Consider the following 17,210-nt stretch of genomic DNA (forward strand, 5'->3'; position numbering starts at 1 on the left):
CCCCCACCGCCTCTGCGTATCTCCTTTATATCAAGCAAATGGATAAAGCAACATTTTTTTTCAGCCTGCCGTATTTAAGTGGAGAAAAACCCTACTCTGCGCACGGTCGGGGGAGTGCGGCGCATGATGTAGCAGCCATCAGACGGGCAGCTCTTCCACACTTCTGTATTTCCTAACTGGGACTGCATTGCAGAGCTGTCTAGCCAAAACCTTGGCCTCCACGTCTCCCTTTCACCTACCTTTTTGTCTTCGTCATATTTTTTCAGATGGCTTCAGGTACGCTTTAATGCTCGGGCTTCCCCCGAGCAAAGCATGGCCGGGCTCATGCTGTGCCACACTGGCTGCCGGGGAGCCGGGAGCTGCTCCGTGGGTCCACAGCTCACCTGCTAAGTCATTAATGTTTCATGGCATTAACCAATACGGGCTCCTGCTTATAAAGCACTTCTTAGAAACACGGCTAAGAATAAGCATGAGATGTCCTGGCCCAGGCTGAAAACTGCCCTGTGACGCCCCATCGGCTAGGGGACGCCCATGCTGGTTTGAGTGGACCCAGCAAAGGGGTGGCTTGATACCAAGTAAAGTCCATCCAGGACACTTTATCCAGCAAAATAAAAATTCAGGCTGTCCTGGAAAGATCGCTGCATTCCAAGCAGGAGGTCCTGGAGCTCCTGGTCTGGCAGGATCCGGCCAGCGGTCCCCTTGCTTATGGGGCATCTTCGGGACCCAGAGCTCGGGGCTTTGGGTGCTATCTGCAACTCTTTTTTTTTTTAATTAAAAAGTATGAAGATAGAAACTGCAGGTGGGGAACTGGGATTTTTTTTGAGAGTTTTGTTACTTCTGCCACTTATTTTCTCCTTGAAGCCCAGCCCCGCAATGCCACTGAGCCCCTTGCCCTGGCTGGGGGACACCAGGAATGGGGTGTGCAGAAAGAGGGTTCAGCTTTCCTCTGCACAGGCAAAAGTGATGGGAGTGATGTCCTTTAAAAACTGCATCCTGTTCTCAGCAAGACCATTTATTTTTAGTGCCCTCCAAAGCGTGCTTGACTTTGGAGCTGAAACGAAGCAAAAGCAGTAATTTAGGGAATAGAGTTTTGGGGTTGATGTCAGTGGCTGTGCTGTGTCAGGGTGGGGCTGGAGGAACACAGGGCTCACTAGCAATATCCAGCTAGTTTAGGCAAGGAGGTAATCAGTAAGAGCCTCTATGGGGAAATACCCCTCTGGTCATAAAGTAAATGCACCCATGTAAAGGAAAATATTGTGACGGCGGGTGATTACAAGCTCAGCCACATCCTTACTGCAATGCGAAAGCTGCACCTGATAAAGAGATGAATATACAAACGAGACGGGATATTCTCTGATGGAATTAAATCACCTTCCTGCTAACTGGCTTTGACTGCTCAATATCAAGCTGTCTGCAAAATCCCACTGTGAGTCCGTCCCGGGTACAACAGCACTGGGGCTGCCACCACCTTGGTGCACTCTGTGTCACTTACAGATTTTAATGTGGGTAGACTGTTTGCTGGATGAGGAATTGATTGGATGGTAGCATCCAGAGGGTAGTGGTCAACGGCTCCATGTCCAGATGGAGATCAGTGATGAGTGGTGTCCCTCAGGGGTCCGTATTGGGACCAGTATTGTTCAATACCTCCATCAATGACATAGACAGTGAGATGGAGTGCACCCTCAGCAAGTTTGCAGGTGACACCAAGCTGAGTGGTGCAGTTGACACACTGGAGGGACGGGATGCTATCCAGAGGGACCTGGACAAGCTCAAGAATTGGGCCTGTGTGAACTTCATGAAGTTCAACAAGGCCAAATGCAGAGTCCTACACCTGGGTCGAGGCAGCCCCCGGTATCAATACAGGCTGGGGATGGAGGGATGGAGAGCAGCCCTGCTGAGAAGGGCTTGGGAGTGCTTGGGGGGGAAAAGCTGGCCATGAGCCAGCAACGTGCGGTGGCAGCCCAGCGAGCCCCCGGCATCCCAGGCTGCATCCCCAGCAGTGTGGCCAGCAGGGCGAGGGGGGATTGTGCCCCTCTGCTGCACTCTGCTCTGGGGAGAACCCCCTGCAGTGCTGCCTCCAGCTCGGGGGGTCCCACCAACAGAAGGACACGGAGCTGTTGGAGCGGGGCCAGAGGAGGCCCCGGAGATGCTGGGAGGGCTGGAGGCACTCTGCTGGGAGGACAGGCTGGGAGAGTTGGGGGGGGTCAGCCTGGAGAAGAGAAGGGTCTGGGAAGACTTTATTACATCCTTTCAATACTTAAAGGGGGCTTATAAGAAAGATGGGGACAACGTTTTTAGCAGGGCCCCATTGCAGTAGGACAAGGGGTAATGGCTTTAAACTAAAAGAGAAAAGATATAGACTAGATATAAGGAAGAATTTTTTTATGCTGAGGCTGGTGAGACACTGGCCCAGGTTGCCCAGAGAGGTGGCAGATGGCCCCATCCCTGGAAACATTCAAGGTCAGGTTGGATGGGGCTCTGAGCGACCTGATCTAGTTGAAGATGTCCCTGCTCATGGCAGAGGGTTGGACTAGATGGCCCTTAAGGGTCCCTTCCAACCCAAACCAGTCTATGATTCTATGTGCCTGAGGGATGTTCAGTGGGCACGGTCCAGCCATTCCGCTTGTCTCACTGTGTCTCAGCACCAGTGCCAGCGGGATGCTGTACAACCACCGCTCTGCAGCTTTGATACCAAAAGTCCTCCAGCGGGATGGAAACATTTATCCTCCCATGCATTATTGACACCCATTATACATAATGGATGCTGCTATGTTTGCACGGGCGATGCAGCTCAGAGCCCTGCAGCAACGGTGCCTGCGCTTGGGTGGACTTCGGCAGAGCTCGTTGGCCACAGCCTGGGGACGCACCAGCTTGGCCCTGCCCAGGCGTCCATTTGCATCTGAGCCCCCATTTCCCCAGCGCCGTGGAGATGCTGCCACCACCTCCGTGTGCTGCTGGGTGATCTCTTCCCTACTGTTATCTTCCATAAGCCGGAGTGTGCCAACTCAGCCTGTACTATTGTGGCTTCCCACTTAACAAGGAAAAAGACTGGGCTCTTTCTAATTTAACTTACTGAAATGTGATTTAATTATTGTGGACCCAGCTGGGACCATAGTCTCACTTTTTTTCTTCTGAGGTGTAATTGAGATGGTGAAGAAAACTGCACTCAGTTAATAGGAAGAGTGGCCAAAGAGATCCATGAATTTATCTGCCAAAATTTTACAGGGAAAACTATTTTTTCCTCTTAAAACTTAATACACAAATAGATGTATGACTACCACAGAAACTCAACCTCTTTCAACATAAAAGCACAATTTCTTGTTCCTGTGTTGCTGTTTGAAAGACATCATTCTGTCACAGCAGATTAGGAAGAATTTTTTCCCTGTGAGGATGGTGAGCCCCTGGCACAGGTTGCCCTGAGAAGCTGTGGCTGCCCCATCCCTGGAGGTGTTCAAGGCCAGGTTGGACGGGGCTTGGAGCAACCTGGGCTGGTGGGAGGTGTCCCTGCCCAGGGCAGGGCGGGGTGGAACGAGATGATCTTCGAACCTAAACCATTCTGTGATTCTGTGACTCTCGGATTCTGTGACTCTATGATTCTATGACTACAGGATTGAAAACTGCAAATAAAGTGCCAGGATGTGTCCCTCAGAGTAGGTTTAACACCCAGCGAGGGTCTTTTGCGTCCTGGCAAAGCCAGTGGAAGTTGGGGAGACAATCGAAAGGAACATTCAGTTCCAGCCTCCCGCTAAGGTTTAGGGAAAATGGAGCAGCACGGCGCTGTGCAAGGCTATTTTAGAAAAGAAAACTTTTATGTCTATGCCCAATGAATATTAAACAGCCACACGCTTCGGCTCTGCCGCCTGCGCCCGGCACTGCGTGAGCAGATTTAATTTGTCTTTACGAGGAGGACCCACACCCATCTTTTTCTGCATATGCCTTAGAGATGAGTGGGATGTGAGGGGTGAACCTGGGTCCTCTCTGCCAGGCCATCCCTTGAGCAATCACTCACAACTGGAAAAACAAGGAGACAGTAAGGAAAATGCGGCAGTGCAGGCAGGAGGAGCAGGCAGGAGGGTTTACGCAGACTGACATGGAATAACTGTCAGCTCACTGCTTTTTTTCATGCAAACCTTTCTGGGCTTTCAGGTCTACTTGGGGATCCTGGAGAGGTGATGGGTGAGAAAAGAAGGATGAGACAGAGAAACAAATGGTACACAAGGTGGGACCGAGGCATGGCCAGGGTGCTCAGCATCCCAGGCGAGGTGGGACCAGGGATATCCAGGGCTCACATGTCTCTAATCAGTCATTTTCATCTTCAGCCCACCAGACAAAAAGTGTTGCTTAATTAACCCCTTGGGAAACAGCAGCAGAAGAAACACAGAGCCCATGTGCAAACATCCGGGCACATTTCAAGAAAACAGCTCCAATCCAGAGGCATTTTGCTGATTTTCATCCCTGGCCTTTGCTGTTGATGCCGCCTCTGCCTGCTCACCCCCATCCTCACCCCACCGCTCTCACCTGTGGGCCCAGCCAGGCCAACCCTGGTCTTGAGCACAGTTTTTGGAAGCATCCTCCTCGACGTGCCAGTCTCCGCACAGCACCCGTGGGTCGGCAGAAATCCCCCCCAGGGCTGCAGCAATCACCCTCCTCACCGCTGGCAGGGATGCTCTTGGCAGCCTGTGTCCCACTCCTCTTGCTGCTCCCCTTGCTCCAGCCCTGCACCCACAGCCCTGCCAGTGCACACAGTGTGTGCATGGCTCCACGCAGCCCAGGGAGGGGGTGACGAGCTCCAGATAATCTGTGGACCCCGCCGTGAGTCCCCCGCAGGACCCTGGGAGTAAGCCGGGCTGGTGCGGCCTTGCTGGCGTGGCCGTGCTGGCGTGGCCGATGCTGGCAGCAGTGCCCTGGGGTGGGATGCTTCACCGCGCTCTTCCATGCATGGTGTCACGCAGCTGGCACACCGGCACTGAGAAAATGTTGCCTTTTTGTCAGGGGCTTTGTCCACTCCGCCCCAATCTCAGGGGTCCCTGGGTGAAGTCCACTGGCAGTTCTTCTCTTTCCTTATTAAGGTCCTTTTGTAAAGGTGGTCTGTAGCAGTTCCTGGTTCCAGAAGGGTCCCAATGGCTGATGCAGAGCCAGGGTGGCAGGACCCCCAGGGATGCTTTGCTTGAGTGAAGGCAGAGGATGGCTTCCCACACCCAGCGTCACCACCACTGAATTTATCAGCCCACACAAACCTCTGGTGGCTATGTCCTGTCTGTGACCGGAGAAGGAGAAAACAACGTCCTCTCCACTCCCATCTGCCAGTGCATTAAGAAAACGAGAGCCGATTAAAGTCCGTCCCCTCCTGAGCACCATTGGTCCTGGGCAAATTGCTGACACAAGCTATTTAGTAGCATCAGCAGGCAGGTGGACTTTCCTCCCTCTGTAGACGTCCAGATTTAGACGGGTTTGGGGTTAGAATCATAGGATTGTCTAGATTGGTAGAGACCTCTAAGATCATTGAGTCCAACCCTCAACCAACCTGACAAACCCACCACTAACCCACGTCCCTCAGCACCACGTCTGCCTGTATTTAAATCCCTCCAGGGATGGCGACTCCACCACTGCCCTGGGCAGCCTGTGCCAGTGCTTGACAACCCTTTTGGTGAAGAAATTTTCCCTAATATCCAATCTAAACCTCCCCTGGCACATCTTGAGGCCGTTTCCTCTTGTCCTATCGCCTGTTCCTTGGGAGCAGAGCCCGACCCCCCCTCGCTACCCCCTCCTTTCAGGCAGCTGTAGAGAGCGAGAAGGTCTCCCCTCAGCCTCCTCTTCTCCAGGCTGAACACCCCCAGGTCCCTCAGCCACTCCTCACCAGACGTGTGCTCCAGACCCCTCACCAGCTCCATTGCCCTTCTCTGGACACACTTCAGCACTTCAGTGTTTGTCTTGTTGTGGGGGGCCCAAAACTGAACACAGTATTTGAGGTGGTGTTGCTGGGGTCTGCTGCTCTGAGCATTGGCTATAGTCAAAAGATGTGGTTTAATTGCACAGAATGAATGTGTTAATTGGATTTCTTTTTTTCCATCACCAGTTAAAAGGTTGGCTCAGGCAGCGCCTCTCCTTGCAGACCTGCTCCTCCACTGCCCACCACGCCAGGATGGGACAGGAAGGAGCTCAGTGGAAGGCTCTTAGGTGTGCCCACACCACACCATTGCCCTGCATCGGCTGGAGGGACCCCGCAGCGCCAAATCTCTCCTGTTTCTCAAGGCAGGCAAGCTGGAAAGCCCCATTTCTCTCCCACGAATCTCCACCTGCGAGCACGTCCTAGAAGGCAGCCAAGAACAGTAAAACGGGGGAGATTTGCAAAATAAACAGTGATCAAATGCAGAGAGCTCGTTCCTGCTCCGGAGGGTGTCTGCCAAGACACACAGATCTTATCAGGCTAATTTACAAAAGGAAAAACCGCCCTAATTAGTGTTCAGGAAAGCAGTTTAATGAGGAGAAATGCGTTAGCTTAAAAAGCAAGAGCGCCAAGAGGTCAAGTCATTGCTAAATGCCAGAAAAAACAGGAAACGGGCCAGAGCCGCTCTCTGCCCGCCCAGGCCGCAGCACTATTTTCCCACTTTTAAAAATAGTATTTCTACTTATTAGTGAAGAATTTATAAAGCCCAGAGCCTAGTGCGCAGTGAGGGCAGTGAGAGTGGACGTGGCATGCTCCGAGCATCCTCACGCCGGATGGGGCCAGCTCACCCTTGGGAGGGTCAGGCAGCCCTGCCAGACATCTCCCATCTTTTTTGGGCCACAGCGTTGGTTTTATGGCTGGAGCTTCCCCTTGTGAAGGGAAGACCAGAAGCCCTGTCAATGCTACGAGTTCCGTCCTGCCAGCAGCTGTGACGGCGGGTAGTAACCATGGCAGCGGAGAGATTTTTTTCACGTGATATTGGTATTTCTGCAGCACAAAAGAGCCTCTTATCTGGAATAAGTAACTAGGCTGGCTGGTCTTCATTCCTCTGGTTATTGCTAAGACAGACTGGCATAGCGTGGCCCACGTGGTGCTCACCCTGGGGCGATTTTGGCCCGTCCATGAGGAGACCCACGGGCCAGGATGTGTGGGAGGTTCCGGGATGCCAAGGGATGCTGGCGCATCCCTGCGGCAGCGGTCCTGCTGCGTGACGGCAGAACCAGCCTCCGGTCCCCAGCAGTTACCGCTGGAAAGGCAGCAGCAGCCGTCCTAGTGAGCCAGAGCACCTGCAAAAGATATGAAGTACACTGCGCCACGCTGTCCCCTGGATGTCACAGCCCAGAGCTGGCAGGGATGACTGCTGCTCCCCACCGCAGCAACTCCACAACCTGATCTATCTCACTTTTCCGGTTGTTTACGTTCCCCCCCGCCCCAATTCCTTCCAATTTATCCAAGAAAATAGTTTTTAGACTTTAACTGTTTGAATTCCAGCTCTTCTCATGCATCAAGTGACTTCTAAAAGCAGAAAAAAAGTGCATGAAATAACGTAGGTATCTAGGCTTTACTTCTTCAGATGACTCGAACCCAACTCGCCGAGTATTGCTCAGCTCTCCCTAAGACATTCACCCTAGGGCACGAACCAAATTTGGAAAGTTCCATCCCAAAATAAGAATAGGTAAAGAAAGAGAAAAGGAAAGAATGAGAAAAGGAAAAATGGCATCCAGCCTGAGTGAAGCCTAAGCTGCTGTTAATAAACACTGGTGTGGGTACCTGTTGGCTTGCATGCCTCTGTGTCACCCCTTCCCAACCGGTGGTCTGGCTTCTTTCCCAGGGTGTTACCTCCAGTGGGACCATTACTGCACTTAAAAGGAGCTGTGTGCTCAGGGCAGGGAAAACCAGACTCGTTCAGCTCCATTTTAGAGGAAGGTAGAAGGCATTCAGGGGGATTTAATCGCAACCATGAATCAAAGCAGAAAAGGGAAAAGATATATATAGGCAGAAAAAGTGGTTTGCAGACCGTTCCCAGAATTAGGAGCATGTCCTGCTGGTCAAGGTCTCCAGGTTTCAAGGTTAAAGTGCTTAATTTTATTTCAAGCTTTCTAATTAAATACCATTTAACTGGGCTTTCCATTTATCCTGCAATTTCTTTCTAGACCTGAGCCTAATCCCCAAACCTGCTTATTTGTTTTTACTTTCGTTATAACCTTATCAGTGATTAACCTGCAATTGCACTTAATCTTTTTAAAAGATTGCTCCAACTATAAATACAGAGAAGCTACCTGCCCTGTTTCTATCCAGAGGAAAACAACTTGCTCCACAGTCAGATGTCTACAGTGGCTTAGGTAATTCCTTTTGTAAATTGTTTTTTTTTTTAGTTGGACACATTTGTCTTCTCTAACTACTGAACATTAAATCAGTATCACTTTTCTGAAAGACGTAACAGCAGAAGCCATAAGGACTATGAATATCCCTCCAGTATAAAAAGTGTATATAGACATAAAAGTGTGTATGTGTATATATATGTAAAAATATATAAAACCCAGCATATATAAAGCTTCCAGTAAAGATGCTACTTATGATAACGAGGCAAAACCAAACACATCCATACAGATCCAACGGCAGCAAGGTCTGCATCTTCCTTCAGCAGTTATCTATTCCACTTCTTTCACTCAAAAGCAGCAACAGCTAAAATATCCTCACAAGAAAACCTGGTTTTTATGGCTGTGCACCTCTGAGAAATCCGTTAATCAGAAATATAAGTCGGGGGAAGACTGCAGTGCAGAATTTCCAGGGTGCTGGACTGGTGATAAGCAAATGCCCAGCAAGATCCCCCAAATACTGCATTAATATTATTAGAGGATCTCATATCGGATCGATCCAATGCTTAAGGACATCAAAGCGGAATGAGCAAAAGCTAATAAGAAATACAGCAGAGGTACATGGAGCGTTACCAAATCCATCAGGAACATTACAAGGGCAGTGGAAAGAACAGACCTGTGGTAAGCGCACACTGCAAGATATTTAATAGGAACAAATGTGAAGGGAGCCCACTGCAAGTACAGCAAAACTGTCACATGAATGGAGTTACAAAATTCAGCATAAAGCCAATTTACAGCAACCCCCAAAACAAGAGGCACTAAATGAAGTGACCGCCTCCTTAACGTACCTGTCATTTCTAAATAGTCCCACACAGCAGAGATCCGACCTCAACGCTCCAACCCAGCCTGTCAGCCCAACCCTACCTTGACCTTAATTATTACCTGGAGAATAATCTCTCCAAATAACTAAAGCTGTAAACAGATCACAGGGGAGGATAATTTCAAATCTCCCCACGGTTCCAGAATTACCAGCTATGTATCCATCACCATCTAATGCCGCATCTTGAAAACTAAGGTCTTCACGCAAGTATTTGCCATTTAAGAAAGCTTTTCACCCTCCTTCTGATGATTTAAAAAATATTACAGTTCTACTACTAGTATTACATGACTTCGGAGGCTCTAGAAAAGTTTATTGGAGAATCTGTGAACTGTGTACGGGGACATCCCTGTCTCCCTTGGTGCATCAGTGAGCAAAAAGATGGAAAACAACCAGAATTTTGAAATAAATCCACAGTAAATGAACAGTAATCTACGTGGTGTTTATTGTAGATATAGTGAATTATGAAAGCCATTACAGCCCACCATTTATTTAAACGCTTTCTCTAAACCATATCAAATCACAGCAGCAAATCAGAACCCCGGTTTGACTTTTGCGGGTTTCCTGGTTTGATTATATAAATATTTATATAGTGAAAAAAACCAAACCTTTGCACTCCCCACCAAAACCTTCTGTCCAGCAGGAAACCACTTGCAAATGACTGAGAATGAGAATTATTTAGGGAGGTTTGGGTGAGTCCAGGTTTTCCCCTGCAGCGTTTAGGGCAGTGGTGGCTTCAGACCTTCCTGTGGCTCATTGAATTTGTCTAAAAGAGAGCAAGCCACCGGTAATTCACACTAACATATATTCTGGCTTTTTCTGCCACAGAAAGCCATCTATTTTGCAAGAGGGAAAAAATACAACAGAATGAGAAGACCCCATAAGAGGTGAAGATCAGCCCCAGGCTGCTGATGGGAAGAGGGATGACCCATGTACGGGGGCGATGCTGGCACTGGCACCTGCTGTGAACAGCCCAGACAACTCACAGCTAGACCTGTGAAACCTGCAGCACTGCTGGCGGGATCTGCTGAACACTCAAAAACTCCCTCGGCTGGGGCTGCTCCCGGTGGCAAAACCTGCCCCAGCTTTTCCTCCTGAGGATGGAAACTGGCTCCGCTGGATGGAGTGAGTGGTGCCGGGGAAATGTGGCCAGCCAAAACTGTGGGGAGGGTCTGCATTTTCTCACCCAGCACCGTCTTGCCCACTGCTTCTTGCCACCTCTCAGCTCACCAGCAGCTCACGCTGGCTGGTGCTGGGTTTGAGGAAGACGAGGAACTGGTGGTGCTGGAGGAAAGATCAGACGCCTTGAGTCATCAGCTGGGCGTGCTGGCTGCTGACCAGGCGTTCGCCTTCCCATCCCAGAATGGTCAGGAGAGTGCCTTCACAAGCGCCCTGTCTTGCAGCCATGAGCAAGACCAGAGTGGCTTCTCCAGAAGAAACTTGGCCAAGAGACAACAAGTGACCAAAAGGGACTGGAAATTGGCTGCTGGAAATTGGCTGCTGGAAATGTGGCAGGTCACTAAAGTCCAGCAGTGAGCACAGGGGACCACCTGCATGCTCCTGCGTGTTTGTTTGCACGCTACAGGCTCTGGCCTGATGTTGAAATGCTGACTGGGAGAGGAGAGCACTTACTGCATTTCTATTTCCCATTCCAGCTGGAAACCAACATGGATTCTCCCGTCCTGCACTCAGTTTATCCCTCTGGCAGCGGCAGGTTGGTGCACCCATGGAAACCCAGGACTGGAAGGGATCTCCAGGAACATGTCCTCATCCAGGATTGTGCTTCTTCCATCCCTGAAAGATGCTCATCAAATCTCTCCATAACAGACACCAGTGATGGAGAGCACACCACCTCTCTGGGGTGGATGGCTGGCAGGAGCTCCTCTTCCCACCTCTTCCCAGCAGCAAACCCAAGGTGGTCTTGACACCACGCAAGGACCCTCAAGCATCTTGCAGTCTATGCACACGCAACGGACCTCGGCCTTCTCATGACAGCGTGATTTGATCTGTGCTCGGCTTGTGAGCATAATCCACATCCTTTTTGGATGAATCACTCTCCAGCTGCTGCTGACAACCTTGAGCCCAACAGAGAAACCTTTTCTTTTTTTTTTTTCCCCCTGGTTGTTTCTGGCTGAGCGGTGACTCAGCTGTCAGAGGTGAATAACTCTTCACGCTTTATCTGAACCCTCACTAACCATCCAGAGCCATAAAAAACAATTTCTTCAGGGCTCCTTCTCTGTAAGGCTGGATTTTAAAGCAAGAGGGCTGGCCTAAAATTTAGTGGGAAAATTCATAAACACGTTCAATAAAAATACATCTCCAGCACACAGAAACCTTGTATGGTTCTGGGTCATATGGCAGTGGGTTTATCAACAGTGGGTGAAGGTCTAGGCAGAAAAGAAAGGCAGATCCTACCCGCAGCACTTAGCAAAGCCTACAGCCACTGCGTGGAAATCGTTAATGACAAAAAGCTTCTACCCAAGGCGTTTGCCTGATTTCTACTCCTGCCCCAGGACCTGCTTGTTTTTCATTTCTCTTCTTTTTCTTCTTCTTTCTCCGAAATCTCAGCAGCGAGGATTTCTTCATCCTCTTGTGCTGTAGGAATCACACGAATGGTGACTAAACTATCGGAAGATTTTGAGAATATTTCTTCTTGCAGGTGGGTACGTGCTTTGTGGGAGATGTCAGGCGATCTCCGGTGCACTGGTGATTTCGGTGGGACCGGACTGGAGCTGGAATCCTACGATCCAAAAGAAAGGCAAAGTCAATATTAGCAGACCCTTGTCCACTACCCCCAGCCACAGCGTCTGTGCTGTGCAAAGCCGGGCAGGTGTTGCGCGGAGTTTCCCCTCATCATCGGGATGTCAGCTTTGCTGCCAAAGATGACACATGTGAGGAGGACAGCTGGATTATACCCTGTGCATCTTGAGAGGAGTGCGGAGAGATGAGTGCAATGAAGCTTTCTCACGCCTCCTGCAACAGTTCCTAGTTTGCTCCTGAAGCATCTGGAGGGGTTGATCTTGGTAAAAGCTCGGCAGAAGTGGTGTCGTGAGGGAGAAGCCCCAGACTGCCCTGTCCTAAAGCCTCCTTCAGAGAGGAGCCTCAGAAACCTCACCTACGGACATGCCGTGGAGATGGACGTCCTTCTAATGGGGTCCTACTGTCCCCATTAGTGGGGTTAGCTCCTAATCCACACAGCGTCCAGTGATGGGTCTTGTTGCCACTACTGATAGAGCACACGGTGCCACTCTTCCCCACTGCCTTTAACTGGTTATTGATTAGCGTTAAGCACCTCATGTGTGAAGGCTCATCGTGCTTTTGTGAAGGACTGAGAAATGCAGTTATGCTGAGCGTCTCCCTGGATATCTACCCAGCCTCAAGGCCACTGCGCGCTCCCTATCAGCTGCTCCTTCACCTCCCTTTACATGTCCAGATGTGATAGTCTGCATAACTCCATGCTGAGAAGAGCAACAACAAGGTCTGCACCTTTTTCACAAGTTCGGCAGAGACACTTGGAAGGAAAAAAAAATAAAAATAGAAGAGCAAGGCTGTTTTTCAGTTGCTCACGATAACAAAAGCAAGGGTGATTTCACTGCAGCTTGTGTGGAGCTGGCAGGACGGCGTGCCTGCTGCTGGGGGCCTCTGCCCCCACCACACCATGAAAACTTTGCAAATATTGACTGGGCTGTGGATGCTAGATGCCAACATCCCCCTCCATCCTGCAGCACGGAAGAGATGTTCCTCTGTGGCTATAGCCTAGCTAGAAACTCGACTCAGGTTTAGCATAGCTGGGCAAAAAGTCAATGTATTTTCCTTTTGTGTTGCAAAACAAACCCCCGTGGGACAATGACGTTCTCCCAAGGCTGTGTGTAAGATGCTGGAGCACCCCTTCCCGTCTGCCCACGCTAGGTCAGACCCCAAAGACCTGAGCTCACTCCTTCAAGGCACCGTAAGGACAGTCGGGGAGAGCTGCAACTTGGCATCTAAGGAAGCAAAACCAAATTGCCATCCTCCCCACACCAACCTGTGTTGCCTGCATCGCCCTCAGCTCCTTCAGCCTCCACCGGAGCTGCGCCAGCGGTCCCTTGCCCCCCATCCTCCCCGTGGCGGCCAGGGCAGCCTGGAAGAGCTTCGGGGTGTCAGCTTTCGGGGGGATGATCAGCGGGTCTCCAGGGGCTCCTTTCTCATCTTTGGGTTTATTGTTGTTTTGCAGCATTTTCCTACAGCAAGGAAAAAGAAAGACTATTTCAGTCTGGGGGCATGTAATATTAGCTGGATTTTATAATGCAGAAAAATCAGACTTTAAAAGGACAGGGACTTTTTACACCCTAGGAAGGACAGAATAACAAATCCGAGTAATGCTAAAAACTAAAGTGAATATTTTAGTAGATTTTTTAAGTGAATGCACTCTGGCCACATTCGTTCCCGAGTCACCCCCACTTTTAGAGGTGAAGCTTTGCAGCAGGGCTGGGCTGGCTCTGGGCATCTCCACCCTCCCCAGCCCACGGCGAGGGACGGGAGCCCTCTGCCGAAGCACAGCAGCTCCAGCCCGGCTCTGCTGCAGGGACGCGTGCCTAACGCCTGGCGAGTGCAGCAGGACCTTTCCCAGGGTTTCGCACAGAGAAACATCTCCCCTCTGGCTCTGAAAACCACGCTCTGTTTTTTTCAAAACCCCACAGGCTAGAAAGCAGCAGCCCAACACGCACTTGGCCTTCTTACGCAGCAGCTTCTGAGACTCCGGATAATGCACCAAAATCTCGTTCAAGTCCTTCTTATCCAAAATGAAGAGGTTAGCGAAGCCATGAGCTACGACATTTGCTGTTCGGCGATTTCCCCCTCCTGCCGCCAGCAAGCTGAGAGAGACACGGCAAGTCATTAATGCTGCCATTGATGGGATCAGCACAACATTTGTAATTTAAAAAAATCTCCCTTTTCCCATTATGTCCCCTCATTTCTCTCCTTCAGAGGACTCAGTTTATTTTCACTCCCAACAAAATATTCCAAGCCCAATTTTTAAAGAATGCTGGGAAATGTTGGCGTGGCACGCTCTATTAAAAATTATGTACCTGTTTGAAGGTTTAAATATTGCATTTTACACCAGTCTAGTGTCTACTGGGCTGTAGGGAGGCAAACTCTATCATGGTGTTATGAATCGGTACAGGACTTTACACGCCCGTGAAATGGGCAGATTAATGGCTGGGGGACCATTTTAGTGAAACATCTTTTCTTATTCATTTTCCCATTCCTCCATAGACATCTGCTTACTGTCACTAGCTCCCCAGGCAGAAAACAGCACGATGACAAAAATAGTGGAAAAGCTCCAAGAAAAAAAGTTGTTATTTGTGTAGCAGATGCTGCTCAGTGTTCATGGGTCTCGATCACAGAGATTAATGAGGGTGTTGCTGATCTCCCCACCTCCCACCCTCCTCGCCCAGAGCCCGTACGTTGAATTTCCTCGGCTCCTCACCTTATTTCTCCAAACACAGACCCAGCTTTCAGAGTCACCAGCACGGTTTTGCCGTCGGGTCCTCCCAGCACCTGCACTTGTCCCGCCTGGATAATGTACATCTCACGGCCGATTTCCCCCTGCAGTGAAGACGCGCACTGCGTGAGGTGCCCAGAAACAGGCAGACCTTATGGATGCCCTAACCTGTATCTTGCTGGAAACCCCCACGACCATACTGCCCTCTCCAGGCTCCCAAAATGCTTTGACTTGATGGCGCTCACTCCCGAGCACCCTCATCTAAGCTTCCCAAAGTCTCCTGCAGCTTGTGCAGGCTCTTCCCTGCTGTTCGTGGCTGCAGCAGAAGAGGTCAGGCTCTGCACAAGACCCGCTGCAACCCAGGATGTTTTTTGCTCTGAATTCCCTCCCTGCGAAGCATCTGGATGCCACGGTGACAGTCTAGGTCTGGCTTTCCCAGCTCTGCATTGATCCTAGTGCCCTGCACACCCAACCACCACATCAGGGATGGGAGAGCACCCGAGCATCTCATTACCTTCTTGCACACGTAGTCATTAGGCAGGTAGACCACTGATCTGAGACGCTTCAGCATGTCAAAGATCATCTGCCTGTCACAGCCCTGAGCCAAAACAGAGTGAATAGTGCCGTTAGTTAGTCTGTGCTAGCATGGCAGACTCCACCAGCCAGGACCTGCACTTCAGAGAGTACCTGGAAGAGGGCCACTTTGCTCACGATGTTGTAGTTCACATCGATGGCGATGTCCAGCCTCATCTTGTCTGGCAGCTGCACCAGCAGCTCTGACTCATCTGTGAGACAAAGTGGAAAACCGGCTGTTTCCAGCACTTGATCTGAGAGCATGTTCTTGGCGTGCCAGTGGGAAAGCAGCCTGTGTTCTGGTAGCAGAGGGCAGGAGCCATCTCACCTAGAAGGGTCTCCTCCAGCCTCTGCCCACTCAGCAACCCAGAGGTCTAAAGCCAATGGGCCATGGAGAGCCACCCTTCGCATTATGCCCGCCCTGAGGGCTCTCAGAGGCAGACCAGTGAGCCCAAGCCAGCATCTTTCTTGGCCAGGAGAGTGGGCGCAGAGGTCCTGCATGATGATTTACTGGTAGAGTGAGTTAGTGGGTTTGCTGCTGGACACCCTTTGGCCAGCAATTGCCAGTCACTGCCCTCTCCCCAGGGACCGGTGGATGGGATGCTGGGTCTCCATGGCACTGCGATCCGGTGGCAGCCTATATACTCTATAAGTGGGAAAACAAGCCTGTAGACCGAAGACTAAAATATGCCACCCCCCACCCTGAAACTGTAGTGCCATTTGACAGTAACATATCGGCTCTGCAAAGCAACTGCAGTAAAACACGAGGTGCAAGTGTTAACCCTTGGAGCAGTTGTATCTCACCTAGCATGCCTTGCGAATGCCACGTGTACTCGTACCATGTTTTCACCCGGTTCTGAACAGCTTTGGGGATTTTGTAGAAGTTCATGTATTTAATGGTACTGTCCATGCAGCTCCGATAGTAAGTTTGCCCTGCAGTTGCGGCACCAACAACATCTCTCATCTGAATGGGAGGAAGGGGTGGAAGAGACGTTTTAATTGCTGTCACTTATCCATCACACAGGTTAAGCAGTCTAGAGCGCATATGCTGCATCCTAGCAGCATCTGCCAAATCCTTTTTGCCTTCTGATGACGCTGAGCAGGTCCTTGCATGGGGAAAACAAACCTGGAGATACAAACCGGTGGACCAATCCCACCCAAACCTTCCCCACCTGAGGCTGGGAACCCTGCACAACTCCCACTCACCTGCCCTATCATGACGGAGAAAGCAAAGACGCCTGTGAAGTAGTTCAGCAACTGGAAGACGATCTCGAACAGCGTCTTGGGGTCCGGCAGGCCCCCGATGGTGATGAGGGTTTTGACTGCCCAGTAGTAGCAGCGGATGTAGCTGGGAGGAAAAGAGGAGGCAGCTCTGAAGGCGTTTCTGGTGTGAAGTCCTGTTCCACCCCTTGGTACCGAGCTCACATCCTCTGGCCATGGCAAGCCAGAGCCTGCTGAGAGTAGTTGTGGGTGATGAAGGGAAAATTAAGGGGCTGCAGACTCCCCACCAAACCTGCAGGCGCCCCTGGAGATGCTACAGGAGCAGGGGGACATAGGGACCCCACAGAAACCTCCACACGGGAGACATGGCTGCTCTGGCTACTCCCATTTTTTGCTTCTTTCAGCCCCACTGATATAAACCAACAACGTATTTTCAGCAACATTTACACTTTTAAAAATAGTCAGGGGAAAAAAGGGGTTTGTGAGAAGATTGTTGGCAGGAGACTCGGGAGACGTCAAGTGAATTCTCGATTCACTGGTCTTGGGCACTCTCTTGGGTGTTATAGTTACACCTAGAGAGATACAGACATGTATATCACACAAAATAACTATATAGCAGTGACATTAACATGGGAAGCTGAGTGCCCAAAGAGAAGGCAACACCTGCACTAAGGCTGCCTAGGTGACTGTCACTTGTCCCCACCTACACCTCACTAAGTCTTTAACGCCCTTGCGCACCCCCCCTTTTTTTTTTTTTTTTTTTTTCAGAAAACCCTCATTTCTGCAACGGTG

General features: G+C 50.5%; 1 protein-coding gene across 1 annotated transcript in view; it reads right to left on the reverse strand.

The window, feature by feature from the left end:
- Positions 1 to 17,210, reverse strand: part of CNGB1 (cyclic nucleotide gated channel beta 1) — a 37,738-nt gene that overhangs the window by 7,724 nt on the left and 12,804 nt on the right. The window contains exons 11-18 of the mRNA XM_009894505.1: positions 16,404 to 16,545; positions 16,002 to 16,161; positions 15,312 to 15,409; positions 15,139 to 15,222; positions 14,610 to 14,728; positions 13,849 to 13,995; positions 13,167 to 13,362; positions 10,373 to 10,426 (exon numbers count right to left, since the gene is read on the reverse strand). Of these exons, the coding sequence (XP_009892807.1) occupies positions 10,373 to 10,426; positions 13,167 to 13,362; positions 13,849 to 13,995; positions 14,610 to 14,728; positions 15,139 to 15,222; positions 15,312 to 15,409; positions 16,002 to 16,161; positions 16,404 to 16,545 (1,000 nt within the window). The remainder of the gene's footprint in view (positions 1 to 10,372; positions 10,427 to 13,166; positions 13,363 to 13,848; positions 13,996 to 14,609; positions 14,729 to 15,138; positions 15,223 to 15,311; positions 15,410 to 16,001; positions 16,162 to 16,403; positions 16,546 to 17,210) is intronic.

The sequence above is a fragment of the Charadrius vociferus genome, unplaced genomic scaffold (assembly GCF_000708025.1).
Source record: "Charadrius vociferus isolate BGI_N301 unplaced genomic scaffold, ASM70802v2 scaffold621, whole genome shotgun sequence".
Classification (NCBI taxonomy): domain Eukaryota; kingdom Metazoa; phylum Chordata; class Aves; order Charadriiformes; family Charadriidae; genus Charadrius; species Charadrius vociferus.